This window comes from Platichthys flesus, chromosome 5, assembly GCF_949316205.1.
Source record: "Platichthys flesus chromosome 5, fPlaFle2.1, whole genome shotgun sequence".
NCBI classification, from domain to species: domain Eukaryota; kingdom Metazoa; phylum Chordata; class Actinopteri; order Pleuronectiformes; family Pleuronectidae; genus Platichthys; species Platichthys flesus.
The window spans coordinates 2,239,188-2,266,079 of NC_084949.1; the positions used below are offsets into that span (position 1 = coordinate 2,239,188).

The 26,892-nt window shown below is 40.0% G+C and overlaps 2 protein-coding genes across 4 annotated transcripts in view; one reads left to right on the plus strand and one right to left on the minus strand.

The window, feature by feature from the left end:
- Positions 1-2,002: 2,002 nt before the first annotated feature.
- On the minus strand, positions 2,003-9,806 carry tmx2b (thioredoxin-related transmembrane protein 2b). Its single transcript, XM_062387445.1, has 8 exons — positions 9,508-9,806; positions 8,839-8,899; positions 8,353-8,466; positions 7,229-7,305; positions 7,003-7,109; positions 6,852-6,917; positions 6,600-6,729; positions 2,003-3,893 (listed from the first exon to the last, which is right to left on the minus strand). The coding sequence occupies exons 1-8, from the start codon at positions 9,694-9,696 to the stop codon at positions 3,714-3,716; spliced, it is 924 nt and encodes a 307-aa protein (XP_062243429.1). The 5' UTR covers positions 9,697-9,806; the 3' UTR covers positions 2,003-3,713.
- Positions 9,807-15,694: 5,888 nt separating this feature from the next.
- The window catches only part of LOC133953584 (dual specificity testis-specific protein kinase 2-like), a 14,820-nt gene continuing 3,622 nt past the window's right edge, over positions 15,695-26,892 (plus strand). Inside the window, exons 1-11 of one of the 3 annotated variants that reach the window (XM_062387560.1) lie at positions 15,695-15,981; positions 16,379-16,722; positions 16,861-17,202; positions 21,644-21,765; positions 22,552-22,600; positions 22,945-23,091; positions 24,285-24,367; positions 24,613-24,703; positions 26,198-26,281; positions 26,392-26,478; positions 26,606-26,699. In XM_062387560.1, the coding sequence (XP_062243544.1) occupies positions 16,996-17,202; positions 21,644-21,765; positions 22,552-22,600; positions 22,945-23,091; positions 24,285-24,367; positions 24,613-24,703; positions 26,198-26,281; positions 26,392-26,478; positions 26,606-26,699 (964 nt within the window). In that variant the 5' untranslated portion in view covers positions 15,695-15,981; positions 16,379-16,722; positions 16,861-16,995. Of the gene's footprint in view, positions 15,982-16,378; positions 17,203-21,643; positions 21,766-22,551; positions 22,601-22,944; positions 23,092-24,284; positions 24,368-24,612; positions 24,704-26,197; positions 26,282-26,391; positions 26,479-26,605; positions 26,700-26,892 lie in introns of all 3 variants that reach the window. The other 2 variants (XM_062387561.1, XM_062387559.1) reach the window with 2 other exon arrangements.

A 26,892-nucleotide genomic window follows, 5' to 3' on the forward strand; every position in this document is an offset into this window, starting at 1 on the left:
CAGGAAGAACCAAATCAAATCAAATCAAAGTTTATTGTCACATGCACCAATGACAGCGTCATCGGAGCAGTGAAATTCTTATGACATGGCAGGCAAACATCTACGCAGTAGACGACTTTACAAAATGACAAAAAAATAACATACTATGTAACATAACATATAACATAACATTGTAACATATAACATAACACAGTCAAGTGAATATTGAATTAAGTAATATGAATATATGTATAACATATAACAGTCAAATTAAAGTCAAAGTTAAATGAAGCAGCAGTTTACAGGGTGAAGGAGTGGGGAATATTAAATAAAATAATATGAATATATGTATAACATATAACATAGTCAAATAAATTCAAATGAAGCAACAGTTTTCAGGGTGAAGAAGTGGGGAATATTAAGTAAGATAAGTATATGTGAAGTAAGTGTATTTGTATGATTCGGGAGCAGAATGTACATGTCGACTATTCAGAGGATAGAAAAAAAACAACATGCTATCTAACATAACATATAACATCACATCGTAACATATAATGTAGTCAAGTAAAGCAGTAGTTTACAGGGTGAAGGGAATATTAAATTAAATAATATGAACATGAATATATGTATACATATAACATAGTCAAGTCAAAGTCAAATGAAGTAGCAGTTTACACGGTGAAGGATTGGGTAATATTAAATTAAATCAAATAATATGAATATAGGTATTACATAGGCAGATAAAAGTCCAAATGAAGCAGCAGTTTACAGGGTGAAGAAGTGGGGAATATTAAATAAAATGAATATATGTGGAGTAAGTGTATTTGTATGAGTGTGATACCTTTTCAGTATCAATCTCTGGCTCTGCTTCATTCCCCTCAGGTTTACTGTATGGTGTCCACCAGGGCTCCATCCTTGGCCTAATTGTATTCTCTATACATGTTTGCCCTCTGTGGTTTAACCTGCAAACATAAGGTCCACATTCACTGCTACACAGATGATGAGCTCTACATTCCCATCAGTCTCAATCAAACATTGCAACACTGCAGAAATAGACAGACACCAAGAATGTCATATCAGTTACGAAATATTGCTAAGATCATGTCTTTCATTTCAGTATTAGATGGAGAAATTAATCCATGATTTTATATAATCTCTGGCTTCAACTACTGTATGCACTTACCTCACTGACCTGAATAAAAAAACTATCCACCTATTACAGTTAGTCCAGAATGCTGCAGCACAGCTTTGAACCTGTTCCAGGATGTGATCATATCATCCCGGTTATAGCATCGCTTCACTGGCTACCTGTTCGGTTTAGGATTGTTTTTTCAATTACTTTTCGAACCAGGCATGGTCTGTCCCCTGGAGACATTTCTGATCTTTTACCTTCCTATGAGCCAGGACACTGCCTGAGATCCTCTGGCTTACACAATAAGGGTTGAAAACACGTTTTTTTATTGAAAATGCTATACAAATAGTTATTATTACATGTGATAAAGTCACAGGGAATTATCACCAGATTGCAGAAGCCATCAGCTCTACATAGGGTTTCAATGTGCTTTGTTTTGGCATCATGACATTTTCTCAAAAGTGAAGCCAAATCTTCTGGATTTCCCCCTGGTGGTTTGCTGCAGTATAGTAAATTAAAAAAAAGGCCACTAGGATATCCAAACAATAAGGGTCCACATTTTAAGTCCACATTAAAAAAAATTTGTTTGAAAGATGGTTCCCTCCATTTTAGGTAGTTCTTATCACACAAGTGTTCATGTTTCTTGGTTTAATTATTTGTCGATATAGAAAAAGCTGAGATGTTGTGACTGACATAAACAAGCTAGTTATAGTGGCTTTTACCTGTTGTTTAAGTGCATTATTATGAGGTGTTTCTATTTTTTTTTCTTCTTTAACCTTTGACTGTACACAACTTTATATTTCCTGGCAGCTCAGTGTGATGTGGACATGGGACAGTTCAGCAGAAAAGCCCAACTCTTATTCATGTGAATAATGAATTCAGCATATAAAATCTCCATGTGCACATTTTTAATAGCAAGGACAACTAAACAATTCAGACTTGTGAGGAGTTCCAGCAGTTTTCTCCACCAGGTAAAGGAGCAAATACACATACAAGTCTTGGAATGAAGCTCAAATGAAATGTAACATGACAAAAAGGTCAATATGTGTGAATATCAAAATAAGGACATGGATAAACCATCAGTGTAAGCTAAAATGAAATCTAAATATTGCATCAAAAGCTTTAAATACTTCATAGGAATATGGTGGTAACAAAACCTCCATCTGGTTCAAAGAGACCAGAAGAAACTCACCAGCATTTCTGGTTAATCATAGAGTAAAGGATATTTCATAAAAACTTAAGTGGATGCCAAGTGTCTCTGACAATCCTGGAATGTGATGGTGTCTCACTATAAAAAAGAACATCTGTATGAAGCTGCCAACATGCTCTCACATGGTACAAATCGTATCTAGAGAACCACAGATGTGTCCAGTAATCAGCCAATTAAAATGCATTGTTTTGATTGGCCAACATGACTTTAAAATGAAAGTAAGACTTTGGAAAAACACACAGGCCTTGTTCAGACCAGGAGATGTGATTCAAAGTTGATGCTGAACCATAAGCTCTGCTCACCTCTACACTCTTTACCTCGTCATTAACATCAACGATATTATATTAGAATTTGAAGTTGCTGCCCTGCATTAAGCTCTTGTAACTCCGACTTTGTGACATGGTCTTCAAATGATAATGAATTAAAAATTATATCAAAAATATTATTATTATTATTCAGTGTATTTTGCATCTCAAACACAAAACAACATGACTGTCTTCAGCTCAGATGACATGTCATGATGCCGATATGCCTGCCATGCATTGATGGTTAATGTGGGAGACATTTTCTCACTTGTAGAATAGAGGCAGCAACATGACATGTGACGGTGAAGCCTGTGGAGATGAATGGACACTGGGTCCAAATCTTAGTAAACATGATTAACACAACCTGACTCATGCAGATGTGTTGATGTTATTGTGTCTCATTTTAAACCACAAGCCATAGGGAATGGGAATGTTTAAACACTGCAAAGGAATTCTAAGTCATACACAGCCTACATTGTGTGCCAGAGGTTATCACATGGTTAACATAAATATAAAGTAAGTCATAAAATGATTTTTAAAAAAGCATATCTACTCTGAATTAAATTAGTTGCATAAAAAAAATCGAAATCAAGAACAAAACAAAAGTAGCATCACATTCACTGCTACCTCGTTGTCAATTAGGGAGAAATCAGCTGACTCTGGTAATGAGCAGACACATGGGCTTCACAGCTTTAACCACCTCAAATGTGCTGAGCACACTTTAACAACGAGATGTAAGTGGGTTATTAAAGCACTTCACAGCATCACAGCCCTCTTCTAACGATGGTTTACTCGATTACTCAGTTGGCTTCTCATCTTAAGTGTACACTGGTTCAGTTCTAAATCGGGGAAAACAGGCCAGGATCACTGCTTGCTGCACATATGGTGAATCACAGTGTTTAAAAGGAGGTTTAGTGTTAAATGGAGCTGAATAGAGGCATAAGTACTGTGATAATTTTAATTCTCAATAAACCTCCATCCCAGTCAGTGATACACACTGACTCATGAGTGAACACACTGAACACAGAAGAGGAGACGCGAAGAGGAGCTGATCTGGACTCGCTGTTTCCAAAAGCCGAGCTATGTCTTATTTGTCCTTTTTGGATTCAGTCTCGTCCTTGTGGTCCTCAGCTCCTTGGATTTCCGGTTCCTCCTCTTCAGGGACTGGTGGGAACTTGTATTGGCTCAGCTTGTCCTCTTTTGTCTTGCTGAGTTTCTTGGATTTCTGGTAGAGCTCATTCAGGTTGAACTCTCGGATGATGTTCTCCTAGTGGGCAGAGACAGATGCGTTCTTAAGTAGTTTGGCAAGTGTAGTTATTCTTTAGACCATATTATAGATAGGCAAAACATGATTATAAAAGTAATTATGGTTAATGGACTGTATTTATATAGACTTTTGATTAGTCTTATCAACCACTCAAAGCACTTTACAGCACAAGAGACCTTCACCCACATTCATACAAGTTTAAAAAAACAGACACGCTAACTAGTTCTCCATGGAGGCAACAGAAAATGACACTGACAGCTACCTCAGTATTAGTTAAAGAAAGAAATTCTAACTAGTGCTGTCAACGATTAAAATATTTAATCGTGATTAATCGCATTTATGTCAGTTAACTCAAAATTGATGGAAATGAATCGCAAATTTGTATCTATTCTAAATGTCCCTTCAATAATTTTTTGTCCATAATTTTTTTCATTTTAATGCTCTCATCGACATGGAAAAGTGGATTGGCTTGCTTTATGCAAATGTTTTATTTGTACAGGGCAGTACAAAATAAAATTATAAAGTGCACATTTCAGGTAAACAAGGACTCAGCCTAGAGTTCAGTTAAACCATGGCTTAATATTTTCTTTTTTTCAAGTTTGCTGTGAACATAGCAGTCAGGCCTCTTATTTCAGAAACAATGAACCGTAACAGTTAGGTTACCAATAAAAGGTAAGCCTACTACTTCTTTGATTTCAGCCAGCTACTCAAACAGACAAGCAACAAAATAACAAACAAACAAAATACACCAGCAAGTCTAGGCCTACTTTGAAACAAATTAAACACAGAACTTTGTAGGGCTATTTGAGTCCTTCCCATATTTGTGGAAAATGTATGAAATAAGAATTACCCAATATTGAAATAAATAAAAACATATAGCTGCAGCCTAATAGTTTAAACATTTATATTTTGGTTGGTGAAATATTAAAACAAAAAGTGAGAGCAGGTCATACTGGAGGCGAACAAAGATACTAAAGCTCGGTAGACACCAACTGCAGCTTCTGCTCTGATCAAGAAGCTGAGGAAATGATCTCTGAGCAGCTGAGACCAGAGAAACTCATTGTTTTCACTGTTTCCATAGTTAAGAAGCAGTCACTGAGCGGCTGCTTCACGTGAACAAGCTCTGATCTGTGTCTCTCTGAGCGAGTGCGTGGGGCGGGACGGGGGGCGGAGCCCAAGGACCGGTGTGCCATCTGGGAGCGAGCATGTATATTGTTCGCCTTTTGTTCATATTACTGATGTGTTTTGTCCACGTCATCTAGTTACTTTTCTAATAAAATTGCATTATTGACACTGTTGCAGGTTAAGGGACGAGAGATGTGTTGAGTCTGACTTCAGTTTGATTCTCCACATCTTTGTCTAGTTTTACATTTTATCTACATGTGTTGAGTATTTTTGCTGTTAGCCTTGAACATTTGAACAGTGCAGTCAGAGAAATGAAAAATTATGAATTCAATAATAGTATATGAATGATGTGTAATAGAGTTCTGCACATAGCTGCACTGTATGAATGGGTGGATGTCAAAACTAGGGGTGTCACGATACCAAAAATTCAGTAGTCGGTGCCAATACCAGTAAAATAACACGATTCATGATTTCAATTTCGATACCACGGTAAAAAAACACGTCATCCTTCACGTCATCCTCCAGAGCAGGGGTCGACAACCTGCGGGTCCGGAGCCGTATGCGGCTCTTCAGCCCCTCTGCAGTGGCTCCCTGTGCAGTGTTGTGCATGTTGCGCATATTTTTCGCGAACGGTGAACTTAACGAATCAGCTTTCATATGTTGAACGTGAGTGAAAGTCACGTTCACGTAAATTTTTTTAATCATCATCGTATCAGACCGTCATGAAACACCAGGAGCGGGCGATGTGTGCGTGTGTGTGTGTGTGTGTGTGTGTGTGCGCGCGCGCGTGCTCCGAGATAGAGACTGTGTCTCTGAGCGAGTGAGCGGGGCGGGGAGCAGAGCATACAGTGAGATCACAGCTTGTTCACTTACTGACTGACCGGCTGCTTCTTATCAGGGGAAACAGTGAAAACACAGAGTTTCTCTGGTCTCAGCTGCTCAGAGATCAGCGCCGCAGCTCCAGAAGAGGTGCAGCACCGATGCTAACAGCTGGTTTCGGCGCTCATGGTTCTTACAGTGCTTCAAAAAAATGGGCATCGTCTGTGTTTTGTTATTTTAGTATCGAATGGTATCGTAAGTATCGGTTCTCGTAACATCCCTAGTCAAAACTGTACTGTAAAGCGCTTTAAGTGGTCAAGACTATAAAATATTGACTATTTACCATCTAAACTCAGATTGGGTAAAAACAACAAATGATCACTGTAAGCGGACTTAGTGGCGATGTGGCCGAGCTGTGCGCCCTCTCCCTGGGGCAGTAGAGCTGGCCGTGGTCCCTGTGTCAATAGCCAGGTGGAATTTTTTCAATAAAACTGTATTGTTGTAATGGAAATAATACATTTGGTATATTTTTCAGTGTATGCATAGGCTACTTACTGTGTGGAGTCTATGTTAGTAGCGAACCCAAAGCATAACACCATATACTTAAGCATTTGTTTTTTTTAATCGCAAGTCGTATTGTCATCGCGATACTCAATGATGTTATCGTATTTCGCATGTTTTCCTAATATCATGCAGCCCTTCAACATTGGCCCTGTATTTTCTGATAGAGTCACAGATCTTGAGTATACTGTCCAATCTGACCTCAGTAAAGCTCCAGGATACGGCTCTCCCCTTCTTGTCCACCTGGGGGCGTCGCATCACCTCCTTCCCTCCCTGGAACAAAACCAGAGAGGGAAGCTGCTTGGACAGTGGAGATGTTGACACCTTGTACCTGCAGAACATAAGTAAATCCAGGATGAACAACATGTTTCGATATCTGGTCAGTTCACTTTGACTAAATAAAATCCCTTCATTCTATAAGAGGATAAAAAACTAAAAGATCGAATTTCTTACTTCTTTGAGGTCTCTCCATATCGCCCAATGTCCACTTTGCCAAATTTGAGGCCAGTGCAGTTATACCTAAAACACAAGAAACTGAAGTAACCTGTATGCATGTCACTCAGTGAACTTCATGCTTTTACTGAAAAGATGAATGGAGTCTTACTTGAGAGAAAGATCAGCATAGACGGAAGCAAAGGACTGGCACTCTGGAGACCAGTTGGCAAAAAACTCAACAATCCAGGTCACACGAGTGTCTCTGTCCAATTCATCCTGGTAACACACACGCATACATAAACGTTGATTTAGGATTCAAAATAAATTATACAGCAGGATCTTTGCTCTTGGTCAGTGGTCAAACTGTCCTGACCAATTCTCCTGTTTCTACTCACATCAATGGTTTTGTCGCTGAAGTATTTGATGTACTCTGGTCCCATGTACAGAGGAGGCTTACAAGTCATCAGAAATACTGCAACACAAAAGAGACAAGAAGAGAATAGAATTAAGACTTCATATATGTTATTAGTAGAATTGGTGCAACAATAATAAGCCCATTAGATTATGTGTCATCACACAGAAAATAGGTAGTAATTTATAAACAAAATTGTCACACACTCTCTCGTTCCAAACACTCAATGTGAGGATGTGCTGCTTCTCTGTGCTGCGTGTACATTGCATTGTCAAAACTGAGCAAGCGATAAGTAGAGGTCGCCTTGTACCTTGAGTTTGTGGCCCTCTCTGGCCACAGGAATACATGTTACTGAGATTGCCACTGTAGTTTAACTTCACCTTTCTCAGAAATGTGAATGGGTTGGTGGTGAACTGGGAGCTAATCTCATGTTCTTTGTGTTACTCTTCTTTATAACAGTCATAACAACCCATGTTTTCCTCTACACTTGACATCTATTGCACTTCTGTCCGTCCTGTAAGAGGGATCCCTCACATGTGTCTCTCTCTGAGGTTTCTACGTGTTTGTACCCTGTTGAAATGTTTTTTAGTAGTTTTTCCTTACTCTTGTTGAGGGTTAAGGACAGAGGATGTCATACCATGTTAAAGCCCTATGAGACAAATTGTGATTTGTGAATACGGGCTATACAAATACAATTTGATTGATCTATCTATATAGACCTCTCATTAAAATAAACTGTTTAATATTAAAGGAACAGCAGCTCAATGTAGCTTTTATCAACAACCAGGAAGAAACAGTACATTTGTTTTGACAAATGTACTGTTACGTGTGGAGCTCTAGTGATTCTTCGGAACAGCAGGATGGCGGGTATGAAAATTAACACCAGTTTTGCATGTCCATGGTAATGAGGGAACATGTTGCCCAGTGCAACACTGTTACTCGACGATCAACTATGTTGCTCATGGGAACAGCATACATCAAGCTTTCGATACAAACACATTATTCACATCTAACCAACAAGACCCGGGTGTCTGACACCTGAGTTTACAGGACAGGAAGGAGAAAAGATATCAGCAGATGTAAATGTATAATAGTGGTTGGACTCACCTATGCAGAGTGTCAGGTAGAGCAATCCCATCCTGATGTCCAGTCTGAAGAACAGGATGACATTGGCCACTTTGCTGAACAGGATGATATTTCCCAAATGCTGCTCCACAGTTACTAACAGGAAACAACAGAGAGAAATGTCTCATGTGTTTGTTCGAACTCCACAGAAACTGTTTCAATAAGCAGCTGATCTTTACGCTGATCTGGTTTTCAAAATCCTGACCAGTGCCGTTTCTAAAACAGTATGGTGGTATAGGAATGGTGGTATAGGAAGGATGATGCAAAGTGACAGTGAAATAAGTAGTAGTGACATTTTACAATCGTTCAATAAAAAGTCAAAGCCTATTTTAGTGACAAATTATCAGGCAAATAATGACATTGGACTGTTAAAAACCATGTTTGGACCGTTCATTGGTTTAAGCCACACTTACTTACTTACTACCATAATCATGACAGATTCTTCATGCTAAATAAACATTTACTCACTCGCTCGTCTGTTCTTCATCATGATGATGGCACTGAGAAACATGAGAATCTCCACTTCTCTCTGAGAACACACATGACACACATCTTACTGTCGTCTGCCATGTTAACAAGTCATAACAAACTAATACCATAATTCAGTCAGTTTAAAACATTTAGCTTGTCGATGTATGTAAGTCATTGTGTCTCATCGTCTGAGAATCAATGACTTCTGTCAGCATTGTTTAAAGTCCATCCATATTCAATTGAGGATCCTTTGAAATTAATCGAACAACTAACCGATGTAAGAAACGTCAACAATACAGTCACCAGGGGCGAGATAAACTGGCGTGATTCAGATAACAATGCATTACAAAATAATTCACTTTTTACAGTGTATATGTGCCGAACGAAAAATAAAAGCTTAAGTAATAACACCAAGATATAAAATAAGCGCTACGATCTGTGTATCGCTGCAAATACGCACAACAGTATTAATTTACGATTATTTATTTTTTTTGCGTAGTTCGGCCTGCGGTCCTCTCCTCGTAGCTAGCAGCTAATGTCACCTGGCCCTTGCATCCAGGTTGTTAATTCATCCACAGCTGTCTCCAGCCACAGACCAGCCGCTGAGCAGCCACATCACACTATCTGTTAAACAGCACATTAGACGTTCCAGCTTTTTCTACGAACCCAGTCGAAGTCGCAGGAGTTGCCATCCTCTCGCTGTGTGTCCAAATTGTCGCAGACGCCGGGGGTCTTGCGGACAGCTAGGAAGGCTACAGACATAAAGAGAGAAGCCACATAATATGGCTTCAGCAGCCATTTGTACACCAGCGGCAGGTGATACAGGAAGGCGAACAGCGGCGTAAGCAGAGCCATGTTCTGAAGAAAGAAGAAACTCTGAGACGGCGGTGAATCCCGAAAACACGGAGATTACCCGTGAGATGCGCTGTTCTAAATGTGGCTAGAGCTAGCTCAATGTGAACTTGCTTGGTGCTTCAAGGTGGACGGATATACAACTTCCTGTTTATTTAGAAATAAACGTCTCAATGATAACATGGCTTTGCCGAGATAGCTGCAAAATAAATGTTTTGTATATTTAACTTGCATTTTAGGCTGGTATAAAATAAGGTCCTCCATTTGGTGCATTTTGATTCACGGAGGCTTTTTATCACTCCATATAAATATATATGCTTTTAATATGAAAGTGACAGGCCAAGTTTCCTGTGGAGCTCCCTTCATAACGTGGTTCAGCTTGCCGATTTTCTGCCTTCAAATAAACTGAAGAAACCCTGGTGTAAAGGGGCGGAAAGGTCAGGGGGTCATCTATAGACTGTCAATCTATATATATAATCTCAATACTGCACTTCTTATTTGACCTGTTTCATCAATCAATCAAATTTTATTTGTATAGCCCATATTCACAAATTACAATTCATCTCATAGGGCTTTAACAGGGTGTGACATGCTCTGTCCTTAACCCTCAGCAAGAGTAAGGAAAAACTACTAAAAACCCTTTAACAGGGTAAAAATACGTAGAAACCTCAGAGAGAGCCACATGTGAGGGATCCCTCTCCCAGGACGGACAGAAGTGCAATAGATGCCACGTGTAGGAGAACATCATCAATAATCAAAGTCTCTAGCAGCATTTGATGAGGGTAGACATCCCGAAGGACAACCCCAACATGACATGCCAAGCAGTCCCGCTGCAAGCACAGTCCATGCTCAGCAACCATCCAGACCACGATCCACCATCCAGACCAGACGCCACTCTAGTCCTCAGTCACCGTCCACCGCCGTCCACCATGACCCATCACAAGCCACCACCGCGGTCCTGGTCCACCGCCCGTGCCCAATGCCAACACGGCACAGGGCCCGCCATCAGCACCACGATCAGCCCACATGACTCAGAATGCGCCACACTGGATCATTGACCGTAAAATATGTTGAGTATTTTAAGGTCAATGTTGCCTGTTATGGTGAACAAAGTATTCAGATCCTTTACTCAAGCTATGTGAGATAATTCACTTATTATTATATAAAATAAGTTGTGTATGGAAAATCCTACTTGAGGAAAACAAAATACGTGAAATATAAGAATATAACATACATAGAAAAACTGTAGTATTAAATAAAAAGTATTGCTGGTGAGTCTTCTGACTAATTAATGGTGCAGTGTCTAAGTAATATTTCACTGTTAGAGCAGTTGCAGATGGAGTTTGTACTCTTTCGTTTTGAAGACAATGACACCAGATAAATCTGAGGGATTGTCAGAAAATGAATAGAGAGGATATTGGTTCATTTGAACATTAATACAAAAATTAAATATTTGAGTAAGAAAAAAATCGACATTTGTTGGAGATGCTTATGATTCATAAACAACTGAAATATGACCCCTGTCACTGCTGTTTGTAAGAGCTGCTTATAGCTATTGTGTAAAATCAACATCTGGCAACTAATTCAACATCAACTTTATTTATATAGCTTATATGCTTAAATACAAAAAATGTTATCCAAAGTCCGTTACAAAAATTACTGAATAAAAAGTACATTTACTTTGAAATGTAATGGAATTATAGAGATAAATGATGAAAAATAATTAAAATACTCAGAGAAAGGATAAGTGAATCAAAATTAGTACCATAGTACCCAGGTAAATTAAAGTAGTTAAATACAGGTCTTACTATTGCATTATTGAAAGTTCAGTTGATTAATTAACGCACACATTTAACTACTATTTCATGTCAAAATATATGCTGAGAAAATAAGGATCTACTGGATTCACATCTTGTGACTGGGGAGGTCACTTAACTCACTGTCATATTCATAAAATCAGTTTGAGACATGGAGCATCATCTAATAATTATATTATCATTACCAAGAAAACATTCCTCTTACTATTACATCACCACCGGCAAGCTGGACTGTTGCGACCAAGACATTTCTTCAGCCTCTGCAAGAGTTCCAATCCGTCAGAAAAGGCTAATTGCAGGTCTTTCCCATTAAAGTGCTTTGTGAGTGTACTGTATGTCCCCAAGCATTGTCCAGCTGGCCAGTACCGGACACCACAAATCAATGGAAGACTTACCTTGGCACCTGGCACAGTGGCTGGATTACAGCTGCCTGTCAGCACCATAGACTGTATGGGGTCAGCACGCAGAAGAAATGTTTGAAGCTTGAGACTGTCTTCACAATAAGAACAATAGCAGCAGTTGTTTCAAAACTCATAATACTACACTGACTGGATGAGTTTCCCTTTTGCTGTCCCCATTGTTCTGTATTGTAATACATATTACTTATTTGAACCCAAACCATGTAACCTCAACAGAAAGTAGATGAAATGTAAATTAAAACAAATATTACATTTAAATACTTCAAAATTTAGAAAGGTCAAGTTTTTTTTTGAGTTAAAATGATGAATAAGTCAAAGTGTAAATTCTAACATCAGGAGCCACATCTTCCTCTCGACACAGGTGGTGTCTTTAAAAACAATGAGAACAACAGTAACTCCAAGCAATGTATCATAACCATGTGGAAACCTTTATCATGACGTGTGGATGGCTATATATGGGGAATGTCCCAGTTTCCCCTCTTGCTTGAATGTAGCACAAGCATGAAGGAGAATCTTAAAAAAAACTTAAAACTTAATTTTCACACCAACCACTAGGTGGCGCTATCACTATCTCTGCATACGCACTAATATATCTGTTCAGGTCTGGAATCTAATGAAGGTTGTTCAATTTGGGACCGATTGCACAAACTTCAGTTTCAGACGGACCACTAGGTGGCGCTATCACTAATAATGTGTATGCAGTAATAGTCCTGACTTGATCAGGTCAGGGCTCTGATCATGTGACAGCAATTTTGGGGCGATTGCTAAAACTTCATTTTCACATCGACCACCAGGTGGTTCTATCACTATCACTTCATACACACTAATACAGGAATCTGATCAAGAGCCAATCACATTGTAGTACAACAGTTCCCCCCCCTGAAAGACAAAAATATGTAAGCCCCGCCCACACTGGGACTTGAACTGGCCACCTCTGGGCCACTGTCCCTCTGCTCTACTAACTTCACCACCTATAATGTTGATCAACACCTTTGAAGTAGTTTAAAAATAGACTTTGGCCACCCTCCCTCTGTGAGTGTGAGTCACTGATTACACCAGGTGTGCGGGAATGAGAGGGAGACATCAGACCTCAGGAGAACGTCCCGAACAAAATGCTCTTATACAAAATCTATAACTCATATCCGTGAAATGAAAACACCGCAAGAATTACAAGGCTTCAACAAACAAGTACATATCTATATTATTGCTTAGAGAAAAAAAATGAGACCAGTTTAGAAACGTACTTCTCATTTCATAATTCTCCTCCAAACAAAAACTTGTTACTCAAAAACTATAAGTCCTATCTGGAAAATGAACACAATGACTTAAGATATCATTGACAGTTGATTATTTAAAGAATTCAACAGTTCCCCCCTGACAGACAAAGAAAAAAATTCAATGTTTGTGTCTTACCCACATTAGGACTGGAACACGCCATGTTGAGTTACTGTCCCTCTGCTCCTCTGAATGCACTACCTGCAGTGTTGATTAACACCTGTGAAGTCTAAAAATAGATCTCACTGTCCCCCCTCCCCCTGCGTGTGAGTCACTGATTACGCCAGGTGCGACGTGGATGGGGGAGACATCAGAGCTCAGGAGAACATCCCGAACAAAATGCTCTAGTTAAAAAAATCTATAACTCCTATCCGTGAAATGAAAACACTGTGAGAATCACAAGGCTTGGATGAAAATGAAGCCGTAAGAACAGTTTAGAAACGTACTTCTCATTTCATAAATTCTCCTCCTTCTCCATCATTACTTTTAATGGAAGATACATTTTTCCACACTCTAGCACCGACATCAAACAAATACTTGTTACTCAAAAACTATAAGTCCTATCTGGAAAATGAAAACATTTTGAGAATCACAAGAGTTTACACTACAACCAGTGGCTTCGCCCTGCAAAGCGTTGCCTAGTGGTGCCAGCCACTAGGCGGCACCCATAATAACTGATAATCAATAACTGGGTTTAAAGATAATCAATGACAATTTAAAACTGATCATCACTGTATTTTAAGATGATCAATAGCTGTAAATAAAGACAGATGCCCCGCCTCAATTTCTCAAAGGACAAACATAAAGCCACAATGTCCTGGATACTGGTGCTGCCATCCTGTATTGTTGATGTTATTTGTAGCCTGTGCAGTAGTGATTGTGCAGAGGAGCCGTGGTAACTCACATACAAACGCTTGACCAATCATGATTCAGTCTCAGCTGTCATTGTGACGTCTCAGCCCAATTTTATAGCCTCATACCAAACTTACCAGAAAAATAAACATTGAACAGACACCAGTGTAATAAGAAACACCTTAAATGACAGAAACCATCTTCGGGTAAAATCTATCTAACAAGCACTAGTCCATGTCCCACCTGCTACCATGGAGTTATGTCATCCTCACATTCAGTCATACAACAGTGACCTCATTTCGACTCTCACTTGTTTAAAAAAAGAAATGAAATATATGAAATTGATATAATGTCACCATTAAAAAATGTTGTCATTTTCCTGAGACATCACATCCCTCTATTAAACAGGCTCGTCATATTCGTGAAATGATAAGCGGCATGGTGCAGTAGCGTTGTTCCATTGTCTATAGAGAAAGTTGGCTGCATCCAGGACAAATTGATTTTCTGATGCTACACCACATGCAGTTGTGTCAGGTGGGCCCCGGCAGACTTCCATCATCACTCCCTCCAACGTGACCAGGAAAAGCATGACAGCAGCACACAACAGGAAGAGGAAGAGGAGTGGGAGGAGATCAGATGAAAATGGTCTCTCTACATTTTTCTTTTTACACTTCTTTTATTTTGACAATATTCTCGTAAATAAATCTTTTGAAATAAAAACCTTTGCTAATGTTATTAACATAAAATAAAGCGAGCTTGCTTATTTGTACATTCATTCTTTCATATAATTGGGCCATTGGTTTATTTATTTATTTATTTATCATAATGTGTGTCATTGCCAGTGCACTACTACTTCCGGCTGAGCAGCTGGTCTGGGATTGGTTTGTGTTGTAAGTATCAGCTTTAGCAGACCTGTGGTTGGACAGAGGAACTGACTCCAGTTCAGTTATTAGTTGTTTTTTTTAATCAATCAGAGCTGCTCACTCAGCCCCGGCCTCCGTGTGTCTAGTGTGAAACTCAAGTCTGTGGGAAACATACAGGAAGTTTCACGACTTTCTTTTCGAAATAAAAGTCATGAACTGGTGTAACGAAGTAGAAGGGATGTAAAACTGAATAATGATACAGAAAAGAATACGCAAAATTACATACAATCTAGAAATTATACAGCAAGACATGTTTTATCACACTTACATCCCTTCAGTAAACAATAGTCTCTATTTTATACAAAATTTCATAACTTTAACAAATTTATCAATCCAAACCTTTTTACAGGATAAAAAGAATGTCGAAACTTCATAGAGAGCCACATGTGAGGGATCCCTCTCCCAGGACGGTGACAGAAATATCACACGTAAAACAAGTGTATGTTGGATTAAGCAGGCTATACAACTGGTTATCCTTTCATGCTATTAACTCTATTGGAGGTATGTCTAAGTTGCTATGTTGGGTTTTAAACCTGCACCCACCACGCCCCCCCCCCCCCCCCCCATGTATTCATTCATACACGATAGATTTAATTATTTATTTAATGTATAGATCCTCACTCTATAAAGCATTTAACAGCATTATAAACATAGTCTAATGAGCGATGTGGTCAATGAAGTTAATCTTGTATTGATTTTTAATGTCGTGCTTTTCATGTTGAAAAATCTATTTTCTTTAAAAGCGCGCAAACTACCATCCTTGAGGTTGAAGGGCTTTTACTTTTAAAGTTCTAACAGGAAGTGCTGTGCCTCACTCTCGCTGGCTTCACCTCAGCCGGAGGCGCACTCATCCCGCTGTAGAGCTCATGAAGACGGACCCAGACAGGATTACCAGCCGCAGACACCCGAGCTGCCGAGCGACAGACCCGGCTTTGGTTCACCTCCACCGGACCGGAGCGCACCGACGTCTCCATCCACACCGCCACTGACGTGAGGATAGAGGTGAGCCGTCGCCTCCGTGTCCGCAGCCCGCTCGCCATTGACAGCTGAGCACTAGCCCGGGTTATTTAGCCCGTTAGTCCGGAGAAATTAGTGATGTCGAAGCGCTTCATGCTCCAGTTTATCCCGGTAATCTGTATTTATCACACACAATTGATAAAATACAAATAAGAAACATGGCTGAACGAGACCCGTGGTTGTTTCTCAGTCGGGCGGCTCCATGTTATCACCGGAGGTTGTTAGTGTTTCTCTGATGAGACTCACTCATGGCTGCTACCGCCGTGCACACTGATCACCGGGGTCCGGTCTTTACTCTGGGCTTCTCCTGTTCTACACACAGCTTCTGTGAACCTGCTCATGTTGTGCACTGTTTCCTTTAACCTCCATGTTACTCTCCCAGACAGGCGCCTCTGTGTCGCAGCTGTCTCGGCCCTGCCACCCCTCCTGGTACCGTAAAGCATTCGCCAGCCGACGGGATGACGGAGAGAACCGAGCCTCCTCACGCACCGACACGTTGAGGTGACGCTCACGTGCCGCCGGGGATTCTTTACACTGCCACGGGAGCAACATGGAGATATGGAATGACTTGCCTTTGTGTTAGCAGCAGTTCTCCATCTTCCCTGAGAGGTCAGAGGTCAGGGTAGGACCGAGATCAGCTCAGAGGGAGCTGGATTCTTGCTCATGGGCACTTCAACATTGTAGCTGAGTGAACCTGGGAGCCATGGGAGACCTCAAATGAGATGGGTGAGATAACATGTCTTACAAGAGCAGAAATACACATCGTATTTTCCTTTGATATTAGAAAGTGGGAAGCAGATGCGCTCTGAGGGGCAGTACTGTGTGAAACCGATATATCATCAGGTCATTGGCTCATCCATACAGCCCACAGGAGGCGGATTGATCAGTGTGACACCATGATGGTTGGGGTCACCGTCACCTCGTGTCTCAGGACTCCTGCAGGATAACATACCGTCTGGTTCCCCTCTGGGAAGGAACAGAACTACTGGAGCTGGCACCATGGACTACCACGCTGAGTGCTGCCTCTGCGATGCTGAGGACATTCACGGCGGTCCAGACGAGCCGCCACTCCACAGCATCCACGCTCCTAACCGGATACGCCCGTCCTCGTACCGAGCCCTGAGGAGCGCCGTGTCCAGCCTGGCCCGCATTGATGACTTCTTCTGTGAAAAGATTGGTTCAGGCTTCTTCTCTGAAGTCTTCAAGGTATGTGACCTCATCAGCTGATGGAAGTGCGAGCGAGCAGTGGTTGAAATAGACAGTGTCAGGTATGATGGTAACACTGGAGCATGTGACATGTAGTTGCCATGGTGTCAGACCTGTATGTGGTGAACACACTCAGGACCTCCACAGGTGATCCTCAGTGATCATGTGATCACTCTCTCATTAGCCTCAGTGGTAGTTTGAGTTCAGTGCTGATTAGCAAATTTGAGAATGCCAAAACACCTATATTAACATGCACACTCAAACTAACAGGTGAACATGGTCAACACTCAGACAGGAATATGGAGAAGCCAGCTCTTTGGTCTGGCACGTTCTAATGCCTACATATATACTGATCTTATCACTTCATATCATTTCATATTTGCTGATCTGTAACCTTGTTAACCTTGTTGTCATTGCTGTCTGATCAGAACACTCACCCTGCCTGGTTTCTCTCTGTGCTGTATGTACAACAAAAACATGATTGTCTAATTCATATAGCGAATAGCACAATTCTTAATCGAAACAAGTCAAATGAATCTGCCTCGACCGGTTGGGTAAGAGCAGACAAATGCTTAGTGGGGGGAAGAGAGACCAAGAACAGCTATATTTAAGAATAATAATAACAACTATAATAATAATAATTGAAGAGTTATAATGTTATAATAATAACCTATTTTTAAAGTTATTGATAAGGTTTTAATAATGCCATAATAAAATTTAAACAATAGTGGTTAATGGTCTGCATTTACATCCTTCTGTTCAAGTCTTAACCACTTAAAGCTCTTCACCGTTCTGTGTATTAAGTTCCTCTTTCCCGAATACACCGAGGACGCTTTGACTTCTGGGTTAGGGGATGACCCGCTCCTCCTCCTCAGCAACAGCACTAGTAACACTGCTTGCTCTGGTATGTGTCTGCTTCTAAATATGTATAGATTCTACAGCTAATGTTAATCAAACACTGACGACAAGAGAGCGCACACATATATGTAGAGCAGGTGAAGCTGATGTACACTGAGAAGATATGTTTCTCTATCATCATGCTCACATTAGAGTTTATGGGTTGTGAAAAGGTTCACACCACAGTAAATCATGAAGATTTTTACATACTGACTTTAACATGCAGCTCATAACACCTACATGACATTTTATTTCCACTCTCTCAACAGATGTACAGGTTCCATATAGATCTAAGTTCTCAAATCAACATACTAACTATAACATTTCATGAATTTCATTGACATTTCTAGACACTACCTGAAATATTGCTCATGTATAATGTGAAGCAGTAACCTTTAGTATGTTACTAATGTTGAGAGTGAATTTAGTACATACATCTGTTGCTATCTTACTCAGATGTTTGTGAACATTACTGTCTAACACATGATGTAAGCAACATCCTTTTACTGATGGGACCTGAGTAGTAGTATTGTTCTCTTCACTGTATCACACTGATATTTATTTAATTAATTCTGAACATATTGTACATTTCCACTTTGTGGATTTCCTCACTATTCCCATCCTCACACGTTGTTAGAAACACAATTTTTTTTGCTATAAATTCACTTGACAGTTTTTTAGAAACATTTGCGTGTGAAGTAACAGGCTGGCTCGACAACCGATCTCACTGTCCAGACTAAGTACATTACTCACACATTAGTGTGCGCGTGTGTGTCTATGTGTGTTTGTTTTGACATCTTAGGTTTTCTGCAGACAGGACAAGGTTAATGATGAGGAAATAAAACCCCTTCTTTTTTATTGACAAGAACAACAGCAAAAGTCGTAAAATTCACATAAAAATACCAAATAAGTCTCTTGGTCAAACCATGCATACCTGACAGTGGACTAAGGAAATATTCACCTTCATCATCCAGACCTCGTTATTTCTCCTTGTGCCACTTTACACTACACTACGCCTTTACATGGCTGACCCCTCGTCTGTGCCCTTCATTTTTAATGACTCAGCCATTGTTACTAAATTTGATTGTATCACTTTATTTCACAAGGTATTGATAAAATAAAAGCCTTTTTAAAAAGTAACAATCATATTAAGTCAATTCCCATCCATTACTTTAGGTGACAGCCTCCTGCTCCAATATATTGTTCTTTCTTTTAGCCTTTTTTCCCTGTTTTCTTTTGGCCAACATTGAACAGGGTACTCACACCCTCCCCTCTTGACAGATCAGTTGACAGTATACGACTGATCCCATGCAGGGCAAATCTGTTCTTACTGTGGCTTTAGAAAGTATTCAGACAACTTCACTCTTTGCAGACTGTGTCTGTGTTGGAGATTTGGTAGCATGTAGATCACTGGATTGATAATCAGACTATCGTGGGTACTCTAGCTTCCTCCCTCAGACCGACGGTCATCTCATCAGCTCACAGTCCAGCTCCTGAGATGACCCTCTGGTCAGTGTGAAAACACCTTACTCTCAGCTGCCACTGTGTTATGTTACATATGTTTGTTTCTGCCGACTGTGGCTCAGGAGGTAGAGACGGTTGTCCACTAACCAGAAGTTCGACGATTTGATCCCTGTCTCCCCCATTCCCGAGTGCTGAAGTGTCCTTGGGCACATTGAATCCAACATTGCCTGTGCCGAAAGTGTATAGTTGATGTATGACAGAGAAAGTGCTGCACATAGATGCACTATATTAACAGGTGAATGGAGAAAATTGACTGTGATTTGTTTTGATTGGTCATCAGGAACAGAGAGGCGCTCTATAAATATTTTACTATATTTACTATAACTTTGTCGGAAGGTCAATCTGTTGTACTATTCAATAAAATGTATACATATTATAACAGTTTAGCAACAGTGCTGTATGTGTATATCAGCACATTTCAATATAAAATAAAAAAACTGAACAGAGGCAATGCAGTATAGTTGCATATAATTCTTGTGTAATGTATTTTTCCCAATTTGTGTTTCTTTTTTGTATTTGTTAGATTTCTGTATGTTGAGCCTATTTCCCTTAATTGTTTTCTTTAAGGGCCTACTACTAATTGAATGGACACTATTTAAACAGAATTCAATCATATTTCTGTTTCAAAAGCATATAGGTTATTATCACTGTGAAACTGTCAGCTCACTACTTGTTAACTGGGCATTATGTAATTGTGTGCGTGTCGTCTGTCAGATGCTGGACGAGGCCTCGGTAATGGCCTAGTGGATTTGTTGCAGATCAGGAGGAGTGATGGGAAATCCAGAAAGCCTATTAGTGCCACGCTATTAATACACATACACACACACACACACACACACACACACACATGCAGGTCGAGACACTGGCTGAACTTTGCAGGCACATATTACCAGTCCGTGACCCTTCAAGACATGAACACAGACCCAATGTACTTGCAGCTCAGTGGTACGAGGGTTCACACGTTCATGGACTGTTTCACTAACTCTCCGATGAAGACTGTAGGGGTCCGAGCCTCTGTAACATGTGAAAACAATAGTGATGGAGAATTATTAAAGTGAAAGCGGATGTTAGTTACTACCAGTGGATCTTCAGTTGTGTATCTTAGCGTCATCAGGTGTTACAGCCTTCACATGATATCCTCTTCTAAGGCAGGCCCACCACTGGTTGATCAGACATGGGTGTGTGTCCCGAACATCTTGGGGCTTAGTTGGGATCTTTCCTCCTAATCCAGAGGCATTAGCTGCTCTGCAGTCAATGATTTTTCTTTTATAGTCTAAATATTATCATTACTCATTGAGATTTCCGACCCTTTTTCCACACTATGGCGTTCATTGTGGCTTGTGCAAATTGTGTGTACATCACTTCACGGTGGATCATCCCTGTGTTAAATTGTGTGACCTTAGTTAATCTAACTGCAAAAAAGGGCATGATTTCCCTTTAAATGTACATGCAATAAGGAATGGTCTTCATTTATATACAGTTTAAGATAGTCATGTTAAGCCGTACATTCCTTCAGCCCTTCAATCTCTAGTCTACAATTCTCTATCATTTGACAAGCCGAACCAGGGATCAAACCACCAACGTTTTGATTACCTGACGTCCGGCTATACCTCCTAAGCAACAGCCGCCGTACAGGAGAGAGTCACACCTTGCTCACATTTCATGCAAACTCCAGCTCCAGCCTGGTGCACCTATTTTACACACATACGGATTCTGCCACATGTTCACCTAATAACAGGCATATCCACTGGCCAGCTAACTGTATATAAACTTTAACTTAATATGAACAGGTGTACAATCAATCTTTTCCTTTTTTTACATATATTTCCTGCAAATACAGGATCACTAGGATGTTTGCTGATATACCACAAGCACTCTAATTTGTGTGTTCAGTTATACTTGACCAAAACCGCCAGGATTCTGAACTCTATTCTAAACTACTGTCAGTGTTTTCTCGATGAAGCAGTGCATCTAATTGTCTGTGTTCTCTCACTGTAAACCTTCTCTGCTTGTTGTCCAGGTGCAGCATCGGATCACAGGGCAGGTGATGGCACTGAAAATGAACACACTGGCTAGCAACAAGGCTAACATGCTACGAGAAGTTCAGCTCATGAACAGGCTCTGTCACCCTAATATACTCAGGTAGGTAATAATATGTATTTACCAAGACGTCTAACAGTGTGATGCCTCATTTTACCAATGAAGTTTAGATATAGAGGGCGTATTTTGTATTTGAGTGGCGTTTGTGTCATTTTGGAATGTGTGCTCTATCCATAGGAATCAATCCAATTTTATTTGTAAAGCCCATATTTATAAGTCACAATTTGTCTAATAGAGCTAAGCCGAAGTGTCCTTGGGCAAGATGCTGAACCCCGAATGGCCCCCCATAGAATAACAAAGTGCTGCGAATAGATGCACTGTGTGAATGTGTGTGTGAATGGGTGAATGTAAAACTGTACAGTAAAGTGCTTTGAGTGGTCATCAAGACTAGAAAAGCGCTATATAAATACAAAGCCATTTACCATTTACCATCCAAAATAAAGGTTTGCTAAATATAACTTGAATGGGATTTTCCCTTTTTTGTATAAATTAAAAATTTAAAATAGAAGGGTCTACTTGAATAATCAAACTGGTGAAATTGGTGCATCCAAGGGTTGAATTTAACATTTGTTAAGTAATTTAGAGGAGATTTAAAAATATCGAGATATATATTGTTTATTTTATAGCCTAAAAATATCACTCAGTTGAGACTGACTATTTCAAATACTGTGACTTCACTACCTGTGAGAAACAGAGGTGTGGGGTTAGTCTGCATGTTGGGGCTTTCGAAGGAGGGATATAATAATCCAAATGGGAATAGGCAGATTGTTGGAAAAATTCAAATATGGTACACAATTTTTTAAACCACATTTCTTCACCTCTCCTCAGGTTTCTTGGGGTTTGTGTGCACGAAGGTCAACTGCACGCTCTGACTGAGGTAAACATTCTCCGTGTTAAATGTCACCATGCGTTCGCGTCTCGAAATGTTTTTAGTATTATATCTTTGTTGGTCTCAATTTGACACTTTGTCTACACTTTCACTGCCTTTTTTTAATGCTTTGTTCAAACATCTGTGTTAAACATTTTATTTATTGTCAACTAATGGAAAAAATATCTGTAACACCAAAGAGCAAAGCATGTGTTGGATGTCCTCTGAGCAGCTCGCGGCTGTTATATACAAACAAGTGTCTGTGTATGTATCTTACTACAGATATCTATGTTTTTAAAGGGGAGGTATATGTGTACATGTATGGTGATCCTGTTCTCCTCTTCTCTGTGCAGTATATAAATGGAGGTAACCTGGAGCAGCTGTTGGACAGTGACCTGTACCTGTCTTGGGGCGTGAGGACCGGTCTGTCTCTGGATATTGCCCGGGGACTGCAGTACCTGCATAGCAAGGGGATATTTCACAGAGACCTCACCTCTAAGGTAGAGAGTGCATACATTTGTGCGGACAACGAGGGCTACATCAGCCATGGTTATCATTTTTAACACACAAATCTCTGTGGACATTTGCAGAAAAATAATATGCATTACTAACACAACCAGGGCTGTTTGGGACACAGTTATCAAATGTTATGGATCGATAACTAAAATGAACCAGTGTGAGACACTGTCAGGACAACTGTTTTCCCTCTGAGCTGATGAACCAATCAATAGAGACTACATAGAAATATACAAAGGAAAGTTACAACAGGGAATGTTTTTTTCAAAACGGTCATCACTGTGATAAATCAAGAGCATGTGATGAATTTAATATCCCCGTCACCATAGTTAAAGGGGAGCTGTGAACAATCACAGCTGGTGCTGGCGGAGATCTTCATCGCTGTTTTTTCTCATTGACAGATCTAATGAGTGGTGCAGTTGCCTCAAGGTGTTGTAATGCAAACAAACGATTTTGTCATGGCCCAAATCTTATGTAGCTATTTCAGTTTTTAGTAAATTTAATTATCCTTTGTGCTTGTAATACTGCGCCTTAACCATCATTCGCCCTTAGGAATTAATGCTTCATAGCTCACAATTTTACATCAGAGAGCTTTTGACAGGGCAGCTACACACACGCAATCACACACACTCGCACTCCCTTCCATTCTAACTAAACAGGAGATTTACTCCACTCCACTGCATTTTACTACTATTATCCCTCGTTCCTTCACTGGTTCAGTAGTGCGACCAATGATGCAGTGCTTGGTATATCCGCCAAACCATCTCCCATTAATGAGTTTGGTAAAATAGGGACAAAATGTTGGATTTCATGCTCTTTCATTCTCATGTGAACGACATTATGTTTTTGTTTGTAGTTTTGCCTTTTTTAATTGAAGCCTTAAATACAACGACTCCCTTTTTAAGATATGGGTGTAAGCAGCCATTACACCTTGACTTGATAATAAAAGTGGTAATTATATTTTCTTATCACAACATTAATCTTAGTTTTGAGGTTTAGGTTTGAGTGATTGCAGATTAATACAGGGTGGATTAGAGGATTGCAAACTGGAGAAATAAAACTGAATCTATCAATGTGCCTTGACAGGACAAAAAGTTTGTTTACTGTGAGGTTGTTTGTTCATCTTTGCATCCTGCAGCTGTTAGTAAGTCTGACCTCCTGACTGTTCCCCTTGTAGAACTGTCTGGTTCGCTGTGATAATGGGATGTTCACTGGTGTCGTGGGAGACTTCGGCCTGGCTGAGAAGATCCCTGATTACAGGTCAGTGTGGTGAAATCCAGAATGTAAATCCTGATATAGTGTTTTCTGCTGTTGTCAATTCAGCCTTGAGGTAATGTTTAGCAATGAATCACTGTTTGTGAGCATAAAACACTTACGCCTGGACGAAAGTGTGTGTTGTTTTCTGATTCAGTGGGACCGCCTCTTCCTTTCTGCTGCACTGCAAAGACCATTGTGCATTAGCTTTGTGTGACTAAACAGTGGGAAAAAAAAACGTATCTTTGCAGTGATGGTGTGGAGAAGCAGCCTCTGGCCATTGTGGGTTCCCCATACTGGATGGCTCCTGAGGTTCTGAGGGGAGAAGTTTACAATGAGAAGGTAAACCTGATAAGCTGAAGCCAAATAGTTACTGGACTGCAGCACAGTGTTACAGCCACACTACGTAACTTTTGAAAGGTGCAATAAAGCAGTTTTCCTCTAAATAAGTGAAAAGGTGATTTCTAAGCAAAAAATCCACCTTCATCATCAATCTCTACTCTTGGATTGAAGTCAGCTAATGTTGGCAAACTGTGAACCATTCTGCTGCTACATCTGTAACTGCTGTTGTAGAAGCCATAGATTTCAATGGCTTTAACACAAAAGTGAAACTAGACCTAAACACTTCCGTCACCAGGGCCTTGTGCTACCTAGTGAGTGTAGAGACATAGCCAACTCATCTAGCTAAAAAAATTGGGATCAAAACCTGTCAACTGCCCAACTACTGACCAATCAGATTACTGTGAGTCAGCCATCATACTGTTTCCCGACAGGACAAAATTTACTCAAATTTTTTATTGATCAGTAGAATCATTTTACTGTTCAAAGCTTTCCATAGCTGTAATGATGTTGTTATTAAAACTCCATCACTTTCACATTAATGCACTTACAGCCAGATAATCCTGATGTATCTCACTTAAAGTCCAGTGTGTAAGATTTAAATGAAAGGGATCTATTGGCAGAAATTATCCTAGTGATATATTTAAATACTTTATATTTACATCAGGAGCAGGTCCTCTCTACGAGGCCTCAAGTCGTCCAAACTGGACAAACTTAACATCTTTTAGGTTTTATGACAACTGAAGGCTACCTCAGGTTCTCTTTCTTGTTGGGAGGTTAGGTGAGAGGTATTCAGCTGCAACATTCAACTTCACCACTAGCTGTCCCTAAATGCTACACACTGAACTTTTAAAAGTCAATAGATGGCTCGACTATGTAAGGAAAAGACGAAAATAAATGGAAACAGAAAATGTAACTTTCTTTCAGGTACAGTATGTTGACAGTGAAAACTAATCAGTCATTCTGCACTTTGAGATACAAATATTAGTTTAAATACCACAGAGAGTTCAGAGTGAGTTCGATTGTATAACATTGGCGTGTGCCTGTTATAATGACTCTGGTTTACAAAGGACAGTGGTGTGGTTGACGTGTTCTTCACTAAACCAAACAAGTATCAGTTGTGGATAGTAGAGCAGTTTAATAGCAGCTAGTAGTTGTCACGCTTAAACCATTTGCTGAAAGACAGGAAGAAGAGTAAAATAAATGGTGTGGACTGACATTTTTAGCCCTCTCCAATGAAATAGTTGTAAGATATGGCAAAAAGAGAAAGAATCTCTTTCCGTTTCCGTTTATTGTTTTACACATTGATTATGAGCTTGGACAAATTAACTGGAACAAATACCTGCAGCTTTAACCCACAACTATACAACTATTTGTATTACGATCAGTTCTTACAAGCCACACAGTGCTGTTTACTGCTGTGTGAAATCTACTTTGTCTGCTGGTCAGAGCTGAGCCCAGGACAGAGCTGATGTGCACATCCTCTCCTCTTTGCAGGTGGATGTGTTTGCGTATGGTATCATCCTCTGTGAGATCATCGCCCGGATCGAAGCTGATCCTGACTTCTTACCCAGGACAGAGGTACAGTATGTTTGCATTTGTGTGTAATGCTAATGTAAATGTTTATCCTTTGTGATTCTTTTTTATTAACAATGTGAGAAATGAGGAATCAAAGTGTAACGTGTGTTTAGGACTTTGGTCTGGATGTGGATGCATTTGAGCACATGGTTGGTGATTGTCCACCTGCCTTCTTTAGCCTGGCTGTCACCTGCTGTAATGTAAGTACAAACACTCGCATTGTCTCGGTTGCCATAAGCATGCATTTCACTGAGGTCTCAAATAACTGACACATCACCATCATGATCAGATACACTGTGTTGATCTCTTTCCCTGTGTGGTTTTCAGATGAATGCAGTGAGGCGCCCCACATTCGCTGACCTCGTCTTCACACTGGAGAGCATGGAGACAGAAGAGGAGAGAGAGAAGCTCATTGCACTAGGTAGGTGAAAGGGTCAAATCTTTATTTTTAAAAACCCTCATTAAATGTTATCATGTTTTACAGCAATGAAAACCTCAGGAGCTGTGCTGAAGTCTCTACTCTCATTGGATGATAAATTCAATTCAATTCTATTGCATAGCGGAGCATAATGTACATTATCTGAAGGCACTTTACCTAGAAGGTCAAGACCTTT